Source organism: Podarcis erhardii (assembly GCF_964252035.2).
Source record: "Podarcis erhardii genome assembly, chromosome: 8".
Taxonomy (NCBI): Eukaryota; Metazoa; Chordata; class Lepidosauria; order Squamata; family Lacertidae; genus Podarcis; species Podarcis erhardii.
The window spans coordinates 11,138,441-11,157,831 of NC_138499.1; the positions used below are offsets into that span (position 1 = coordinate 11,138,441).

At 41.6% G+C, this 19,391-nt stretch overlaps 2 protein-coding genes across 6 annotated transcripts in view; both read left to right on the top strand.

Annotated features, from left to right (window-relative positions):
• The window catches only part of TMEM71 (transmembrane protein 71), a 198,132-nt gene that overhangs the window by 39,072 nt on the left and 139,669 nt on the right, over positions 1-19,391 (top strand). The window lies entirely within an intron of this gene.
• The window catches only part of DNAAF11 (dynein axonemal assembly factor 11), a 37,361-nt gene that overhangs the window by 10,556 nt on the left and 7,414 nt on the right, over positions 1-19,391 (top strand). For 4 of the 5 annotated variants that reach the window (XR_014159532.1, XM_081874438.1, XM_081874440.1 and 1 more), the window contains 5 exons: positions 2,482-2,559; positions 5,043-5,108; positions 5,875-5,944; positions 7,120-7,215; positions 14,585-14,670. Coding sequence is in view for 4 of the 5 variants with exons in the window: in XM_081874438.1 (XP_081730564.1) it covers positions 2,482-2,559; positions 5,043-5,108; positions 5,875-5,944; positions 7,120-7,215; positions 14,585-14,670 (396 nt within the window). In the remaining variant the exon portion in view is untranslated. Of the gene's footprint in view, positions 1-2,481; positions 2,560-5,042; positions 5,109-5,874; positions 5,945-7,119; positions 7,216-14,584; positions 14,671-18,948; positions 19,007-19,391 lie in introns of those variants that run through there. The other variant, XM_081874441.1, reaches the window with a different exon arrangement.

Consider the following 19,391-nt stretch of genomic DNA (forward strand, 5'->3'; position numbering starts at 1 on the left):
CAGTGGCATTCAGCATCGCTTAGGTCTAATGACTATAATCTGCGCAACATCTTTATTGCAAAAATAAAAAAGTAGAGATAGCTGTGTGGGACTGTAAGAAAAGATCCAGAATCCTTATTAGGGCAATAACTATTATGCCACAAAAATATTGCAGATGTTGCCTATGAGTGTCTGCTGTAGATTGTACCCATATAAATGCCCCGTGGTACCCTGCAGTAGTTTAAAGCAGTGGTTAAAGCAAGGTGCATGGTTACAGGTAAAAGTTAAGGTAAGTGAGGTGATGCTTGAGTACAGGAAACGGTAAAAGCTAGGAAGTGATATTCCTCCAGTAGAGAATGGGATCTGTGGGTGGATTGCTCCTCCCACTTGCTCCACTAGACAGGACCAATCAAATTCTCTCATGAGACTGGCTTAGTGGCGACTGAGCCATGAAATCTCAGGTTCAAATCTCGTATCTGTGCCAGAATTGCATTCTCTGGTTCTGCCCAGGTGGTTGAGTAATTTAAAATGTATCCCACTGTTGCAGGAGCTACTCTTAGATAAGATACTCCCATGTAGCTGGGAGAATAGGCAAGATGTTCTCCTCCAGCACCAGTGTGTTTGGTGGGTGGGAAATAATACTGGCCTACTTTGCGGTGTCTTTGTGGAGGTTCCTGAGATAATGAATATGAAGCACTTCATATACTCTATGCTCTAGATCTGCACTGGTTGCCTATTTCCTACTGGACCAAGTTCAAGGTCTTACTATCAGTATATTAAGCCCTTAATACAGAGGTTTTCAACCTTTTTGAGTCCATGGCTCCCTTAACCATCTACATTCTTTCTGCAGCACCCCTGTGGGGCTCAGGAGCCAAGTTATGTCACTCGTTGCCTGTATAGATGACAGCCTCTCACCCTTTTTTGAATACACTCCCTTGTGGAGTGTTTCTTCAGCCACTTCCCTCTCCTTGGGAGTCCTTCGGGCAGATGCTGCTGTTTTCCCTGGTCTCTGAGCTGCCCCCCCCCCACCCCAAAGAGAGGTGCCTCCCAGAGGCACCATTCGCCTGCAGAGCTTATAGTTGCAATAAACAGCTGTGCAAGTCTTTGAGAGGCAGGGACATGAGAGGGCATCAGAGGAGGGAGGGAAGGAAAGAGGGACAGAGGCCAGTGTTGTCCGTGGCACCCCTGACCATCATTCAACTCACCCCAGGGTGTCATGGCTAGCACAGAGGTTGAAAACCACTGCCTTAATAGATTGGGACCAGTTTACTTGCAGGTTTGCTTCACCCCATATATGAAAACTTGATCACTTTGATCTGCAGAACTGGCACTGTTATAAGTGCCACATACTTCTCGTTCAGCACCTGTAAGAAATCAGTCTTTAAGTGTGGCAAAACCTATGCTTTGGAACCTATCCTTTCCTCTTCAAATCAGGCAGGCATTTTCACTGTACTTTTGCAGACCCATTGCACAAAATACATGCTTGTGACACACTCTCCCCATGGGAGGGCATAAGCCTTTCAGTTTTAAAAAACACTAACTTAAGCATATGGAGTACAGTGGTACCTCTAGTTGCTGACTTAATCCGTTTCGGGGTGCCGTTCACACCCTGAAAAGTCCGCAACTAGAGCACCTCTTCCGTGCATGTGTGCAGCGCGATTGAGCGCTTCTGAGCATGCACGAAGTGCGCAGATCGCTTCTGCGCATGCGCAAAGTGCACAGATCGCTTCTGCACACGCGCTTCTGGCAAACCCGGAAGTAAACGCTTCCGGGTTTGACGTGTTCGTAAATTGAAAGTCCATAACGAGCAGAACGCAACTAGAGGTACCACTGTATATTCCAACATGCTTATATTTTGCTAAGGGCAGGAGGGGAAGATTTTGTAGAGAGATTGGGGATTAGATTCTTGCAGTTCTGTTTGTGGAATATTTGCTGGCTCCAGTGCTCACGAAGAAGCAGCCACCATCTCTACATTAGAACTCGTTGCGATAACCATACATGACTTGCTTTCAAAGTACCATGGAGAGCTCCTCTTTTTAAGGATCCATTGCATGCATTGAAATCAGCCAAGCACTCCTTCTTTACAATGTTATCCATGCACCATGTTCAAACAGCAGGGGCACAGGCATCTTGGTTATAAGTATACTCCTTTGGGAGTAAGTTTCATTAAAATTAGGTGCTTAAGACTAGCATTGACAGAGCAGTTATTTGGAAACAGCATAAGATCCTTCTGTTTGGACTGGCATTTATTATCCAAGAACTGAGCCAGTTGGGGGATGACAACATAACTGACTGCAGTTTTAACTTTATTTGCATTTCTAAAGTAGAGCAACATGCCAGGTTTTCCCTTGCATTAAGCAAATGTTTTTGTGTTTTATTTAAAAGCCCAAAAATCTTTCTCTTGTCTTCCCATTTCTGTCTTGGTTACCTCACAGAAGGGATGAGAAAGAGAGAAAAAAACAATAAAATACTGAAAATCATTTCCTCACTTTTCTTTGTTAGAGAACAAACCAAGAAAGAGAAACCACCGAGGACTTTAATCACTCCAGAAGGAAGAGTTCTGAATATAAATGAACCTAAGTATGTAAGGAGGAGTGTTCACTGGGTTGTGTGGCCTTTTAGTGATGGAATTGGTTAAGTTATACACAGAAATTGTATGTGTCAGTTTACCAGAAATTGTGTCAGATTCTAAAATCTCATGATATAAATGTATATGAATTTTCCATATTTCCCCAAATCCATATGCTGCATACACTTGTTTCAAGGTATGGAGAATTTTTGAATAGACATCAAGACCCCACACTTAGTTCCTCCAATCCCTTAGGTAGGATTTCCACATTAAAGACGATCTGGACTTTGCTGCTTTTCTTTATTCAGATCAAGTAAGTTACAAAGAGAATGAATAAATCTTTGCTGCGTACCTGAGTGCCATGAGAAGAAAGAAGAATAGTGGCAGGAAGGAAATATTGATGTTTACCTACAGTGTCTCACAAGAAGTGCACCGTTTTATCGATGTCTCTGCTTTGCTGTAAAAATGTGTTGACAGCTGTACAAAAATAGGAGTAGCTTGCTTGTGTGAAGACGTCAAATGTGTAATATCTTAAAATGTTGTGTTGACAGATCAGAATTATGGTTCTGGGAGCTACAGACATATTGAAGAAAGCTCTAGAGCACCAGAGACTCGTGTTGTCAATAGTTACTGAATGATATGTACCATTGCCTTCTTTCAATGGATTCATATTGAGGGCCAGATTATTATAAACTGTTAAGCAGGTTTGTGAGAAGCAGTAATACCCCACCCCCACCCAGTGCAACTCAGTTTCACAACGTCATTTTAATGCAGAGATGGGGAATCTTTGGCCCTTCTGTGTGCTGGTCTACAATTGTTCCTGGCCAGTGAACATGGAGGCTGAGGCTAATTTGAGTTAGAGTCCAATAAGATGGTTCCCCATCCCTGTTTGAATGCATATTGTAATGGTTTCTAGGGGGTTGCTCGTGCGCAAGCAGGCAAATATCTCTCTGGCTGGGTGCAAACACCTGGCTGGGCTGCCAAAGTAAACTATCTGTTCGGACCGCTACTCACCCGTGGCTGTCTCAGTCGCTGGCAGAATCCGTGAGTGGGCGTTTCTTAAACTTCTTCCAGCAAAGAAGCTCTTTGACACCAAGTCTCCGCCTACCCTCTCTGTGCGAAAGCCTTCTGCGCAAAGAGGGCGTGGGCAACAGAGGACCCCTACTCTCCCCGCTGGTCCCAGGCAAGGAGTCATGGGACCGCCTCGCCACTTCCACCACCTGCCCCCCTTCTCCACTGGTGCTACGCTGATTCTCTTCCCCCGAAGATGGGCTGCTTCTCCCGACCCCTGGACGCTCTCTATAATCCCTCTGGCTTTTGTTCTCTCCCTCCGACACTGATGGCAGTTCCTGACACATATGAAAAATGTTGGATTGGTGAAATCAAATTATACCAAGGTTATTATAATTCTTAGCCTTTAAATAGCACTTTGGAGCATTCCAAAGGTTTTACAAATGGTGGGCAACATCCAACAGTGTAGCTCCATTTGTGCAGAGATTTCTCTTTGTGCAATGAAACTTCCCCTCCCTCTTCTCTCCCTGTGTGCCCTTCCCAAATGTGCTCTTGAGCGTTAGGGAAACCCTTCCAGAACAGATTTAGTGGGTATGTGGGCATTGCTTGAGGAGAAGGAAGGGAAGCTCCATTGCACAGCCAAATGTCCTTGACTTCGGTCGGATATTGCCCATTATATTAGCTTACATTGCAGAGCAGGGGTTGAGACTAAGAAAATAATGGCTTCCCTAAGGCTATCAAGAGGCAAGATACAAAACAATTTTTTAAAAAGAATTATCAGTCTCTTAGTTACTATACTAAACCCTCACTCTTCTCACTCTGGTGTTCTAACATCCCATGTGATAACCTGATCTGTAGTGGATGGAGAACAACTGAAACCAAAATGAGTTCAAAACAGATCTATCAGAGCTATAAAGAAGGACCATGTTTTGCATGGAGGAAGTCCCAGGTTCAGTCCTTGGGTATCCAGTAGTTTCTGTGTGAGAGACTGGAGTGCCGCACTGGTCAGAGTAGAGCAAAATGGGCCAGATGGCAGATTCGTATGTTCCTATCCCAAATTCTTGTATCGTCTTATATACTGATTTTCTCAATTGTTTGCTCAAGGATTTCAGTTTGTAGAACAATGCATAGCTCAGTAAAGCTTGTTGAAATAATGGGACCTGGAAAGTCCCATTTGCAAAACAAATTCTGTTCCTGATAGAAGAATAATGTTCAACCATCACCCCTTCTTGTTAGTTTTTGGCCAGCAGGTGTCTCTCTTCCAGCACTGATATATAGCTTTGAATTAAACTGACCTCGTGTCACTCATAAGCAATAAACCAGAGCACAGTTTGTGTGATATTCTGTAGGATTCTGCAGATATGTTAAAATAAAGATGTATGTCTTGTTAATGCTAAATCTAAAGCAACTAGCAGTTGAAGTCTGCAGACTGTTTCTTTCAATTCTAATAATGTTGTGTAAATCTTTTTGCTATTATTGCTAGGCTTCCTTTCGCTTTAAAAGATGATGAAGCAAACAACCAATTCATCCTGGATCTTGCTGTTTACAGGTCAGAAAAAATCACTATATTTGCACTGCTGCTGTGCCTGCTTTTGGACACTGCTGAATGTTATTAGTTACTCAACTGTTGGCTTTCCATTCATACTTTCATATGCACAGTGGATGGCATTAGATTGGCTATGTGAAGCAGCAAATATTATATTGCACATGTTTGCCTGTTTGTTTTCCGTAAATGGGCCAAATACCAATGTTGTGGGAGAAGGGAGAGTTTTGACATCAAGGAAAATGCTTCAGGACAGAGCATTAGCACACTCACACAAGCCTCAACCTGAGTCATGCTCCCCTAAGGCTGCTTTTAAAAAATGAAATAAAGAGATGGGCAATCTGAAGGCGTCTCATCTACTTTGGCCCTTAGTGCAAAGGTACTGAACTGGATTTGATTTGCAGGTTTGATGCAATTTCATCAACCCTTAATCTAGACAGGTTTGTTATCTACAGCAGTAAACATTCTCACCTGTGGTTTCATCCAAATTGAGACCCAGTCTATGTTGACTGTTGGGTGTCCCTGTATTGTTCTATGGGTGTTTTGCTTCTTGGGTTTGAATCTTGTTTCAGTCGCTCGAGTGATATCACTGTTCTCTCTCTCCCCTTCCCCTTTGGGTCTGGTCTGAGTAAAAGTGTTGAATGCAACCATGCGACTCTTGGTATAACATGAGCCATGCTAGGAGGGAACAGAGAGGAGTTTAATCCTTAGGAGGCTCATAAATTAAGGAACTACTAAAGTAAATGGACTCCTTTCCCTCCCCATTTCAAAGACATCTAGACACCTCCCTACTTGATATTGATGTACAGCCTACTTACGTCCGAGTAATGATCAAGGGAAAGGTTAGTACGCTTTGTTGTTATTGCTTTTATTTTATGTTTTTCAGAAGTTTAATTTTGACTCCTTTCCACTTCCTAATATTGGCTCCTTCAACATGTCAATCCTGTACTTGTTCAATGGATGTTATTGGCCTGGTGGGAAGAGTTCTAGAAGTGAAGGAGGAAACCTACTGTTACCTCACCCTTCCAGTCTTATCACTTCAATCTGGGGGACTCAAAGAAGGCAAAGAAAGCCTGCCCTCTTTTTTCTCCCTTCAGTTCCTTGTGGGTTTTCACTCTGAGACCCAAGTCTCATGAACCCTGATAGTTTTTGCATCTCATGATGTCAGTGAAAATGAAATAAGGTGACAGGCACCAAGACACTGTGGCAAGAAAAGGCTTAGTCCATGCAAAGTTGCTTTTGCACTCACTTTCTTGGCTGGAGAATACTTCTTAGCTAACTTTTGGAATGCAGCTTCACCACACTGCATCAGTTACATTCAGGTGGGGAGTCAAGTTCCCCTTCCATGCCATTTTTGATCTTGCTAAAACTTTTATTAGGGATAACTTGAAGTTGAGTTATCATCCTAAGAGCTGTAATATATCATGAATAGAGAGATGGAGCATTTTTAAAAATCCCTGTAGATCTTGCATTTTCTTCATTTTTTTTATTTTAAAAATGCCAGTGCTGCTAAGCTAAACATTAGAAGCTCTATTCGTAATCATACTACTAAATGCAGATTAAAAATTACTTTCAGTCTAAAATAGACTAGCATAATTATTCTCACTTAGTTGCCAATATAACCTAAGTACCATGCTATAACCTTCTTTAAAATGTCATACATTTCACTGACAACACAAGGCATATGTGTATGTTTGAAGGCACACACACACACACACACACACACTCATCATACTTACAACGTAAATGAGGACTGTTTAAGATGCAAATCACCTGTTAGGATTGGTATTAATATATACCACAAGAGAGATTTAAGTCAAAAAAAATCCTCTTGGATCAAAGACATGTTATTCATATAACTGCACGTTTTTCTATCTGGGTCACAAATGCTTTATTCTTCCTGATTCATACTTCACATCCCTGTAAACCCACAAAAATAAGTCTGGTAAACATGATTTTTGTAGTATCTATATCACAAATGGTGTAGTTCCTTGTCTGTGTGTTTGGGGTTTTTCAGGCATTTCAACTTGTGCTTCCTGCAGAAGTGAAGCCAGATAACAGTGCTGCTAAAAGATCTCAAACAACTGGACATTTGGTTGTCAGCCTACCAAAGGTAGGGTAAAATGTTCCTGCGATGCTCAGAATTCAGTTTTGCCTTGGATCTGCTTGCCTGCACATTCTTCTTCCTCTCCCCGTATGTTCTGCCCTTGAGGCATTGCAAAACTCAGAGCAAAATGTCCCCCAGAGCACAGTGTTACCGCCAAAGTGGAACAACATCAAACGCGAAAGACTGGATAAACAATATAGCCTCCGAAAAGAAGAAACATGGCAAACTTGAGCCTCAGTTCTGAGTGGACTGCCTCTTCAGTAGCACCTTCAGAGCTAAGCCCATGCTGTCACGATGCTGATTTGATGCCTTGCCTGTCTCTGTGAGCATTTCAAGGCCTTTTCACAACATGGTCTTTAGGGCAGAGCTTCCCAAACTGTGCATTGCGACACATTAGCGTGTCGGCTGCAGTGTATAGGTGTGTCACGCGAACTGCGCTTCTCCTGGGGCTGGAAAGGGGTTAGTTTAACCTCCGGTTTGCTAGTAAAACTGTATTACTGTGTTGTGAAATGGTGCATGCCTAAAAATTGTGTCACCAACATGAAAAGTATGGAAAGCTCTGCTTTAGGGACTTGAGATCTTGCTCTCTTAAAGAAGCATTAGCAGAAGCAGTGATACTTTTTAGTAGACTAAGGATGTAGGACGCTGCCTTAAAGCAAGTTCAGACTATTTGTCCTGGCCTAGTTTTGTCTACTACCCAGCATCCTTTTTCCTGGAAATGACAGGGATTGAACATGGGATGTTCTGTATCTAAACAAAGCATGTTCTCAGCCGCTGAGCAGAGAGCTCATTAGGAGTGTAGTCCTCCAGATGGATGCGGACCACAGAATGGAACTTTGGTCTTGCTTTTTATTTAATTATTTTATTGCGTATCATGCTTGAAGCATGCAATTAAGTGGTTGTGCTCCGTCTTTGGGATGCTTTCCCCACAGCAGATAACAGGAGGCACCTTCATTGGTGACATTTAGGTGTCGAGTTAAAAGCTTTTTATTTAATAAGTCTTTTAATTGTGTTGCTCTTTTACAGTTTTTCTGGTTTGTGGGTTTTAATGGCTGCTTAATGCTTGTTCTGCTTTTTGCTCTTGTTTTTCTTGCCTCAGTTCTCCAGTATCTTCATTGCCGAATTTACTTTATTGTTTGCAGCTTTTCTATACATGAGTTCAGACATGCAAAGTGTTCCTTAGATGCCTGAAATCAGTGGTCACCAATGTGGCTGTCCTAGTGGTAGTGTTGGACTACAACTCTCATCACTTCTGGACATTGGCTATAACAGCTGGGACTGATGGGAGTTTGAGTCCAGCCTCATTTGGAGGGCACCACGTTGGCCACCCCTGCTTCAACAACAACAAATCATTTCTTATTTTATTTTCTCTTATGGGTATTTTTGAACTGAAGTTATGGAAAGCAAAATTTTGCTCCAGTAGCAGCTTGCACAGCTGCAATTTGTATTCCTGGTCTGGAATACACACAGAGGCAAAGACAGAGATGGCTGTGTAGCGTTTTAACTGTTCTGATGTTGAAAACTGCTCCCGAGCTGCCTTCAGGACATGTTTTCTTCCCTTGAGCCATGAATCCTTGCAAAGCTAATGCATCAAGATGCTGGCCTTTTCTCCCACACCCCTAAGTTATTAACGGAAGGCATTAGCAAGATAGTATGTTCCTTCTTTACTTTTTTTTTTTTTACATTTGTTCTTAAATCTTTTTTTGAAATATGACTCCTCTGCTGAGATGTATGTAGCCAGTCTCCTTCAAGTTCATACCATCTGTCTTGTCTTGCTAGGCCTCTCATTAATTCCAATGGTACATCTGTAATGACAGGTTTGCAGCCTCATCAGTAGCTGGAATTGTGCCTGAAATGTTATTCATTTGACCAAAATCCACTTCTCCAAAACATTCAGAATACACTTGAAATGAATATTTATCACACTTCTAAATAATAGAATCATAGAGTTGTAGAGTTGGAAGGGATCTCAAGATTCATCTAGTCCAACCCCCTGGAATGCAATAATCTCAACTAGATCATACATATCAGATGACCACCCAACCTCTGCTTAAAAACCTCTTGTGGGAGTCTGTTCCACTGTTGAACAACTCTTACTATTGGACAGATCTTCCTGATGTTTAGTCAGAATCTACTTTCTTGTAACTTGAAGCCATTGGTTCAGGTCCTGTCCTATGGAGCAGGAGAAAGCAAGTTTATTCCTTTTTCCATGTGGCAGGCCTTCAGATATTTGAAGATGCCTATCATGTCTCCTCTCAGTCTCCTCTTTTCCGGGCTAAACATATACAGCTCCTTCAAGTGCTCTTCATAAGGCTTGGTTTCCAGGCCTTTGATCATCTTGGTTGTCCTCTCTGCACATGTTTCAGCTTCTCAATATCCTTCTTAAATTGTGGCACCCAAAACTGGTGAAGTCTGACCAAGGCTGAATAGAGCCAGACTATTACTGTTGATTCAGTCTAGAATAGAATTAGCTTTTCTTGCTGCTGCATCACACTGTTGCCTCATGTTCAGCTTGTGGTCTACTAAGACCCCTAGATCCTTTTCACATGTGCTACTGGCAATCCAGGTGTCCCCCATCTTATATTGATCGCTCCCTGCTCCCGTTGATCGGTCCCTGCTCCTGCCAACCTAGCAGTTTAAAAGCACGTCAAAGTGCAAGTAGATCAATAGGTACCACTCCGGCGGGAAGGTAAACGGCATTTCTGTGCGCTGCTCTGGTTTGCCAGAAGCGGGTTAGTCATGCTGGCCACATGACCCAGAAGCTGTATGCCGGCTCCCTCGGCCAATAAAGCGAGATGAGCGCCGCAACCCCAGAGTCCGTCACGACTGGACCTAATGGTTAGGGGTCCCTTTACCTTTACCTTTTAACCATGCATAGGACTGCAGCCCACAGGACAGGACAATTGGCAAAGGTGTCTGGGAAGAGAAGTCTATAATGAGGGAGCCTTCACAGAAAAGGCCTTGTCCGCAACTGCCACTGACTTCACTGCCCAAGAAAGGGCATCCACAGCAGAGATTCACAGTGGTCTCTGCAAATGAACAGGCTCTTCCAGAAGAATACCATGATAACTTGGAGGCCTGAGGAATGACAGGTGAATCTCGACATTTGCAGTGCAGTGATGTCCTACTGCCTGGCCATGCAATACTGAGAGCTGGTGTAGCATAGGGCTGAAAGACACCCTTGGTCCAAATGTCAACTGCTGCAAACTTAACAAGTTCTGCTAGGGTCTTAGATATCCACCCCCCCCCAGTAAAATGCTACTTTTTTCCAATATGGAACTCAGTCAGTGAATGTTGCCAGGATTGTTACCAGAATAGGGCCATTGAGAAGCAGGAGTGAAGTATCAACATCCTTTCAAGGTTTGTAGAAGTACAAACAAATTCCAACCAACCCCTCACAAAAAAAGTCCCAAAATACAGCCAAAAGAGGACTGAGTATGCTAAATAGCCAGGAATGTAGATGGACAGTTGGAAAACATTAGAATGGGTGGAGAGGAGGAGAGACTCTGGAATAATTTATCTGGAGGGAACGGCCGGCTAGAACCGTGAATTGGAACACTCCTTTTAGGAGGAATGATGCACTGCAACATTTTGTTGCTTGTGTCATTTGCAAAGAATAACACCAGTCTACCTTACAGAGTTGATGCGTGTCTTACAAGTATGTGACGTGTACCGGACTCTCAATTGCGCCATACAAATATTTGTCAAATAAACCCAGTGTCTGGAAAGGAACCTTTGCTACGTTCAGAGCTGGTCTTCTTGGCAAGCCTTTGCAAAAGTGTAGGGTCTCATATGTATTCACTACGCATATCTGAGGACTCTGGATCTATGGTCATCCAAAGTGCACATGCAGCACAAGAATAGTAATTCCTCAATTGTATTGATTCATAAACATCCTATTTGAAAGTTCTTACATCTCAGTGCAAGGCCTACATTGGATAGCTTCAGTTACAGATAGGTAGCCGTGTTGGTCTGCCATAGTCAAAACAAAATAAAAAAATTCCTTCCAGTAGCACCTTAAAGACCAGCTAAGTTAGTTCTAGGTATGAGCTTTCGTGTGCACGCACACTTCTTCATACTTCTTCACTTCTTCAGTGTGTATCTGAAGACGTGTGCATGCACACGAAAGCTCATACCTAGAACTAACTTAGCTGGTCTTTAAGGTGCTAATGGAAGGAATTTTTTTATTTTGTATTGGATAGCTTGTTACTTTTGCAAAACTCCTCCAGCTTTTCAGAACTTGCAGTCCTTAAAAAAAATAAAAAATAAAATATTGCCTTTCTAGTGACCTTGTGGTAGCAAAGATCCTGAAGAGAATAAATTTCTGCGTCAAGTAAATGAAAGCATTTCATGTTCCCAGACACACTTTTATTAAGTCTGAAAATTAATGTCCTTCCTTCTTCCAAAGCAAGTAATAAGGGCAGCAAAAGGTTTTAGACAAATAGAACAGGACATTTTTCATCACAAAGCTAACCAAAAGGGAGACTTTCAAGTTTTTGCATAGGGTGGGTTTCCATGGACATTTTATGTTTCACAAAGTCAGTGCAAGTTGGCTTCTTGAGTTATGTATGTACCTGCTGGTCTACTTCAACCCACTTTTCAAAGCATTTTATAAGTGTGCTAGGTTGAGACTGAAAAATGCATTGGTCCGTTGGCACACTTATTTGTGGTATGGAAAGGTGATAGTACATAAAGGATTCACAAACCATATAATTAAGAAAAAATGTATAGAGTATGGGATCAATATAAAAATTTATTGGAGACAGAAACACCACTTTGGCTTTCACCATTGGAAGACATAGTGGTAAAGAAAAAGAATATGATGGAAGGTTAGGCAACTTATAGAAATTTATTAAGAGAGGAAGGAGGAGAGTTTAAATTAAAAGAATTTAAGGAATTATCAGAAATGTTAACATGGATGCAATATCATCACTTGAACAAAATGTTTAAGAAAGATAGGAAACAAGGGTTTGGTGAACAAATATCACAATTGGAGAGAGACCTATTGGAATGTAATGTTAAAGTGCTGTCTAAAATGTATAAGATATTATTGAAATGGGAGACAAAGGATGAGCAAGTAAAATCTTCAATAATACATTGGGCCATAGATACTTGTTATAATATAGACATGGAAGCATGGGAACGATTGTGGAATATGGATATAAAATTTAAGAGAAAATCCTGAAAATGTTATATAGGTGGTATCTAACACCTAGTAGATTGGGAAAAATTTATAAATCAAAATCGAGTAAGTGTTAGAAATGCAAAGAAAAAGAAGATACTTTTATCATATGTGGTAGTATTGTAGTAAGGTTAAACCTTCCTGGGAAATGATGTATCAAGACTGTGTTGATGGAAGACATTCTTACTCGGCAACGAGTGATCGCCAAAGAAGATTTGTAAGAATTACCCCAAACAAAGGAGCTGATGAATCTGTAGTGAATTTGTACAGAATCACTAGGAGGGAAATGCATGAGCAGCATCGCAGAGTTGCAGCCTTCTTTGTTTCTGACACCAGATGCCCAGTTGATGACAAAGGAAAACAAAAAATGAAGATAAATGTCTCCTAGCAACATCAGCTTTCACAGCTGTCCAGGTTTATCATCCAAAAAAGCAAGGTTCAGCAGATGCATTGGTAAGGAATGTTGCCTTACCCATCTCTTGATCAAATTCTTAAGGAGACTTGCAACAGATTGCAGTGATTTAAATAAAACAAGAACCAGCACATACACAGATAACCCGGCAGCCCTTAGTTTTCTGGCTGATGGATGGGCCAGAGTGTGCAGTTCCCACTGGGAAACCAATTGTAGTGCAGAGTTATTCCTGGCTGGGATGGGGGGAACCAGCTCTCAGCAGCTTCTCCTTCTCTGTCTGATGAAGAGGACTAGGTTGGTCTTGACCTTGCCATTATATTCTTCCTGAGAGGCATGGGGTTTGACTTCCCAGTGGTTTGTGGTCTTCTGGCTGATGGGAGCGGCTGGCCAGAATGTAGGTCTGTTCTGCTTAGCAGCCCTAGGACAACTTGGAGCCTAGTGTTCCTTCTAGCAGAGAGGGGGAAGCAAGCTTCCTATGTTTGCTTCCCTGCTGGCTGAAGGTTGGGCTAGACTTCCTCTTGCCATTCTGTTCTTCCTTGGAGGTAGAAGATGTGATCCCCCAGTAGATCTTTGACCTCTGATGGATGGGACCAGAGTATGCTTTTTCACAGTTCTGCAATACTGTTGTTGTTTTTGTTTAGTCGTGTCCGACTCTTCGTGATCCCATGGACCAGAGCACGCCAGGCACTCCTGTCTTCCACTGCCTCCCGCAGTTTGGTCAGACTCATGTTTGTGGCTTCGAGAACACTGTCCAATCATCTCGTCCTCTGTCATCCCCTTCTCCCTATGCCCTTCATCTTTCCCAACATCAGGGTCTTTTCCAGGGAGTCTTCTCTTCTCATGAGGTGGCCAAATATTGGAGCCTTAGCTTCACGATCTGTCCTTCCAGTGAGCACTCAGGGCTGATTTCCTTAAGAATGGATAGGTTTGATCTTCTTGCAGTCCATGGGACTCTCAAGAGTCTTCTCCAGCACCATAATTCAAAAGCATCAATTCTTCTGCGATCAGCCTTCTTTATGGTCCAGTCTGCAATACTAGGCAAACTAATAGGCAAATTTATTGGTCTTCAAGCGTCATTAATAAACTAAATATCTAAAAATTAATGGCAGTTAAACTCTGAAAATCCAAACCTATAATTCATAACAAAAATATACAATTTCCACCATTAAATTGAATGATCATTGACATGCTGGTGCTCTATAATTCTGGGAACATTTTGTGCAGATATCTTCAGAATTTGCATAAAATGTTACTCAACTTGGAAGTCCAGAACAGTTTTTGCATTAGACTCAGAACATAAATAGCATATTCTTTATCAAACACACAATCTAGCTAAAGCGGAGCACCTCTAGGTCTCACTGATTTAAGTAAGAGAGAGGGTGAAGCACAGGCATAATTCTGCTATTGAAATCATTGGGTTTTAGATGTGCTTAACTTTGGCTGCATTGTGCTCCATGATTTTTAAAGAATACAGAAGGTTTGGACCTCATTCTTTCTAATCATTGTCTGCTTTAGGCAGCAAATATAAGTGTGTGTGTGTGTGTGTGTGTGTGTGTGTGTGTGTACACACACACACACACACCCTTTATTCAGAAGATTTTATTTATTTTCAGTGCCTGGAGCTGAACTGAGATAATTTGTGTTCCCTAACCTTGATGTTCAGATATGGTGGACTGAAATGTTAACTAAACACATTTTACCTGAAGTATTTGTGTTTATAAAATTTTCTGTCCTACAGAAAAATGCAACCTAATGATGAAACCAATATACTTTTTTTTCAGGCTAAAGAAATAATCGTGGCTAAGCAAGAAGTATCCACTTCTAAGAAACCCTCTGACACCACTAAGCTTCAAAAAAATCTAAGAAGGTAATAGTTATGATTTATCTATCTAGCACCTCAGTTTTTATATATGCTGGAAATGGGTTTTTCAGTTGCAAGGATATTTCTTCTCATGGAATGCACAATTGTATGGAATAACAAAAATAAATATTGATTTGTATGAAGTAAAGCTTTATGTGGTGCCTTGTCCAATGCCTTTATAAACGTCTGCTCTGGTGGCCAACCCGAGAAAGTTCTTACAACCGCAAGTCAGATTTATTCCATCGACTGTCACTTGGCCCCTTCTACAGCGTTATGAATTGAAGCTCAAATTCTTGATCAAGAAAGGACTTTGCAGGTTCTTCACTCTGCTAAGCAATATTTCCTGGGTGCCCAAACAACTTAGGAAGAAACAAGTCATCTTTTTGAATTCCATCTCATTTAGTTTAGGGCTTTTAAGGGCTGAAATTTTCAAAGTTATTGATCAATAACACAAGGCAGCATAGGCTCTCATTGGCAAGGAGGAAAGGATGATATTTGTCTTTTGTGTTCTGAACACAGGTAACATTCTGCTGGTGGACTAGGAAATCTCTGCACTAGATCACGTGTCATAGAATCATAGGATTGTAGAGTTGGAAGGGATAAGGAGAGTCATCTATTCCGACCCTCAAGAATCTTAACACACATCCAGTTTGAAAGTATGCCTGACCTTGCTTAGCTTAGTAAATGTGCTAGCAGTTTACTTTCTGTATTACTAGCTGGAGAAAGATGAGCGTTAACACTGGGGCTGGAGGGACAGTGCATAGTTGTTGGGTTGAAATGAACGACAGACGATTGACAAGTGTCATATGGGAGGCATCCCTCGAGCATGTCTTGGGGAGTCCCTTTTATTGAATATTACAGCATTGCCACATATGTGCTTGTTGCTGATTGGTTAACACAAATACAATGCAAGGGTTGCATATAGGCATTTAATCATCAGTAGATTAAAGGTTGGGAAAGGGAACACAGAATTGGACAGGCGTGAAAACCTCCTTGTTAAACTATTACTAGTGATTGATATATAGCATTCATCCGTAGATGTGGTCAACCAAGCACTAAGAACAGGTCAGGATGCAATGTCTCATGAACTCAATGTGAACTGAACATTCTAGGGTGATGAAGCTTAAAATGGTTTAGCCAGAGTCATGTGTAGAAGCAAAACTTCCCATCACATAGTGGACCATCTTTTTGGTGAAGGATGGGATAAAAATACTTTAAAATCAAAATCTACCAGAATCAGAGAATTGTAGATTGTCACCACCATCATTTCTGTGCTTGATATTGGACTCTCTTACGTGTTGCTGAAAGTTTTGTAGGGCACACTCAGTTTCTGTAGGGTACTGGTCAAACTCCTGTTGCCTGACATGAACTGACTGCACAGCCAATAATGTCTACTTCGTCGAACCTGCACCTCACAGAGAAAAATCAGTAGCTTTTGATTATCTGTCTCTGAAGGAGGTTGACCATCATTATGGATCTTATCACTGAGGAACTGAAATAAATAAATGAGGAAATCCAGGATCCCTGGAACCCTGGTTGAGAACCACTGCTTATGCAAATGCCTTGTGGGGGAGTGATTTGATAACTGTTTAGTTTAGCATTTCTTATAAAAAAACCAACCCCTCTGCTAGCCACTTCAGTTCTTCAGGTTTCTCATCCCAAAAAGCAAAGCACAATTGATGAGCTGGTGGGGAATATTGTTGTGAGGACTTTGCCAGGAGCTTCATCTCTCTCACACACACAGAGAGAGAAGATTCTTGTAAAGCAGACTGGGTGATTCTTGTGGGAGCCAGTCTTAAGGGCCTTACCTTCAGGGTGGTGCTGACCCAATGGCTTATTTGCAAAGTCAAGCCTCTCCTCTTGGTGTCACTTGCAAGGGCTTTGAGGAATAAAATTTATAGGAGCAAATGTTCAGCCTGATGCTGCATGGACAGCTTAACATGGATTGGAAGATCTGGCAGTGGGAGCTTGGCTACTTAACAGATCGCATAGATGTTTCCTCAGATCCAGAAGTGGATGCTGGAACGGATGGAATCAGAATTGTAAAGTTGCAAGGGGCCACTAGGAACTACTAGTCCACCCCCTGAAATGCAAGAATCTTTTGCCCAATGTGTGGCTTGAACCCATGACTCTGAGATTAAGAGTCTCATGCTCCATCTTCTGATGGGACACTTTTGGTGGTTAGTCATACCCCTGCGATTCATTTTGGCCTTTCCAAGGACCGATTCAATTGTGTAAATAGCTCTGCCCTGTGGAACTCCTTGCCAGTAGAAGTCCCAGTAGAATTCATCCCTGTCTTTTTTTTTTTTTTAAAAAAAAAAATCTTTTAAAAACAGTCTTGTTCAGACTGTTCAGAATGTTACTTTTTAAAAAAACAAAACAACCAATCAGTATTTATTGATGTTTTCATTGATGTTCACATTATATTTTTATGCTGTACATCACCTTGTTATATTTTTATGAAAGTGCAGTAGATATCTAAATAAATAAATAAATAATAATCCCTTTTATTGTTGCTCCATTTTAGCAAGGACAGTTCCTAAACATGTCAAAGAGTTGGCGTGAATCTCACTCCCCAGTAACCTGAGAGCCTCCAGTAGGAACACGGGCAGATTTTTAAAAACTTTAATTAATCATATTTATGACATGTACTGAGCTTAGGGAACAAGGTGACCTAGACAACATGAATTGTGACTAAGACCTTGTTTCCCATGATTGATGTCTTCCTCTAAATAATACTTGTAAAGGCATGTTCTTCCCGATCAGACCCTGATTTTGAAACTCATAGGTTTCCTTGCATTTCCAGTTCAATGGATGTTCTTCAATGGATGTTCTTCAGACTGCTGCTTGATTGCAAGAGTCAGACGAGCTCTTGGAAACTCATATCATATGCCTCTGTCTTAAATATCTGTTTTACTTGTGTAACAACTATACTAAGACCTTTTCAAAGACCTAGATGGGAGCCTAGTCCTGTCTTCATCTGCTAGTAAACACTGCCAGTCAAACTACTGTGCTATATGTACAAATAGCTACACCAAGTCAGGCAAGATTCCTATAAAATCAAATGGGGGGGGGGGAGAGAGAGAGAAAGAGATCAAAAATTCTGGGTCTGAACTGGTATGTCTGCTTGTGCTGTCGGCTTGTAATCTTTTTATGGTCTCATGATTACTCTCAGTTAATAGCAATAACCTCACTGGGTGTAAAGACGAATGAGAATGACTGAAAAGCACTTAAAGGTATTAAGATCGCTACATAAATGGCAAGAACCACAGAGCACTAACATTTCATAAATGGTATCATTTAAATAATAGTGTAGATTTAATGAGAGGCTGTGGCTTATACAAAATCCAGCATTTCATAGACTTCAGCTCCGATAAATTCTCCAGGGACTGCAATAGCAACCTGTTGCATTTGGGGAACTATTCAAATTATCTGTTGGAGGGAAGCCATAGCTCAATTCTGGGTTCAATTCCCAGCATCCCTAGTTAAATTATCTGTGTCTCAAGTCTTCAGAGGTGCTATAATACTGAATACTGGAAAAGCTGCACCAATGGCCTCACTCAGTATAAGGTAGCAGCTTCACATAGCTGAAATATATTTTGAAATATAGATTATCTGCATATCCAGGAAACAGATTCTCTCTTCCCCATGATATCACAATCATAATCATTATCATCTGCTTACAGGCAGATAAATTAAGGGGAATAAGACCCAAGGGAGAAGGACTTGCATAGAGAAAAAACCATACATTGTCCTCTAGGAGGTCTCTCCTTCTCCAAGGCATTATACCTCCCTCTCTGAGAATGGAGAAAAAGAGTTCCAACCTCAGAGAGGAAAATCTGATAGTAGCTTCCCCCTCCCCACTGTCCTAGCACCTTGCACTCCATAGAGCAGAAAACTGGGTCCACTAGGAACACATTGGGGGGCATGCCAGGGGAGGACATGGTGAAGGCTTAGATCTGAAGGATCCAGGGCCTTTTCAGTCCCCCATCATGCCCCCAAACTGAAGACTGAATTACTCCAGCCCTGGAGCTGGTGTAGCTCACAACTGTTTTATCTCCTCCCCATCAAGGAAAGACAAAACAGGAAGCAGGACAGAGAATTGCAAAGCACCCTCATTTCTACCCTGCCACAATGCAGCAGATAGACTGCTTTCTGTTTCCTCCAAGGCCAGCTTCAGTATTACATGGTAAATGTCCTTTTCAATTAATATTCAATCACAACATTAAAGAGTGGCCAAGAACATTCTTTTGGTGATCGGTCTAAATTTTCATGATCTTCTAGGCAGGCGAGGAAGACAGAACCTAGCACATTCATTTTCACATGATAATGAAGAAACAATCATGGACCTCACTTTCTTTTTAATACGGAGAGAGTGGAGATGCCCTGCTCAGAACATCATTGCAGTGGTACCTTGGGCTACAGACACTTCAGGTTACAGACTCCGCTAACCCAGAAATAATACCTCTGGTTAGGAACTTTGCTTCAGGATGAGAACAGAAACCGTGCAGTGGTAGTGGGAGGCCCCATTAGCTAAAGTGGTACCTCAGATTAAGAACAGTTTCAGGTGAAGAACGGACCTCCAGAACAAATTAAGTTCTTAACCAGAGGTACCACCATATTCGTCAATGGATTTTCACTAAATATCCCACAAGGTTCTGTGAGGAAAGGACAGAACTTACAAGAAGTTGTTTGAATATCTTGAGGCTAGGGAAGAACTTCTTTTA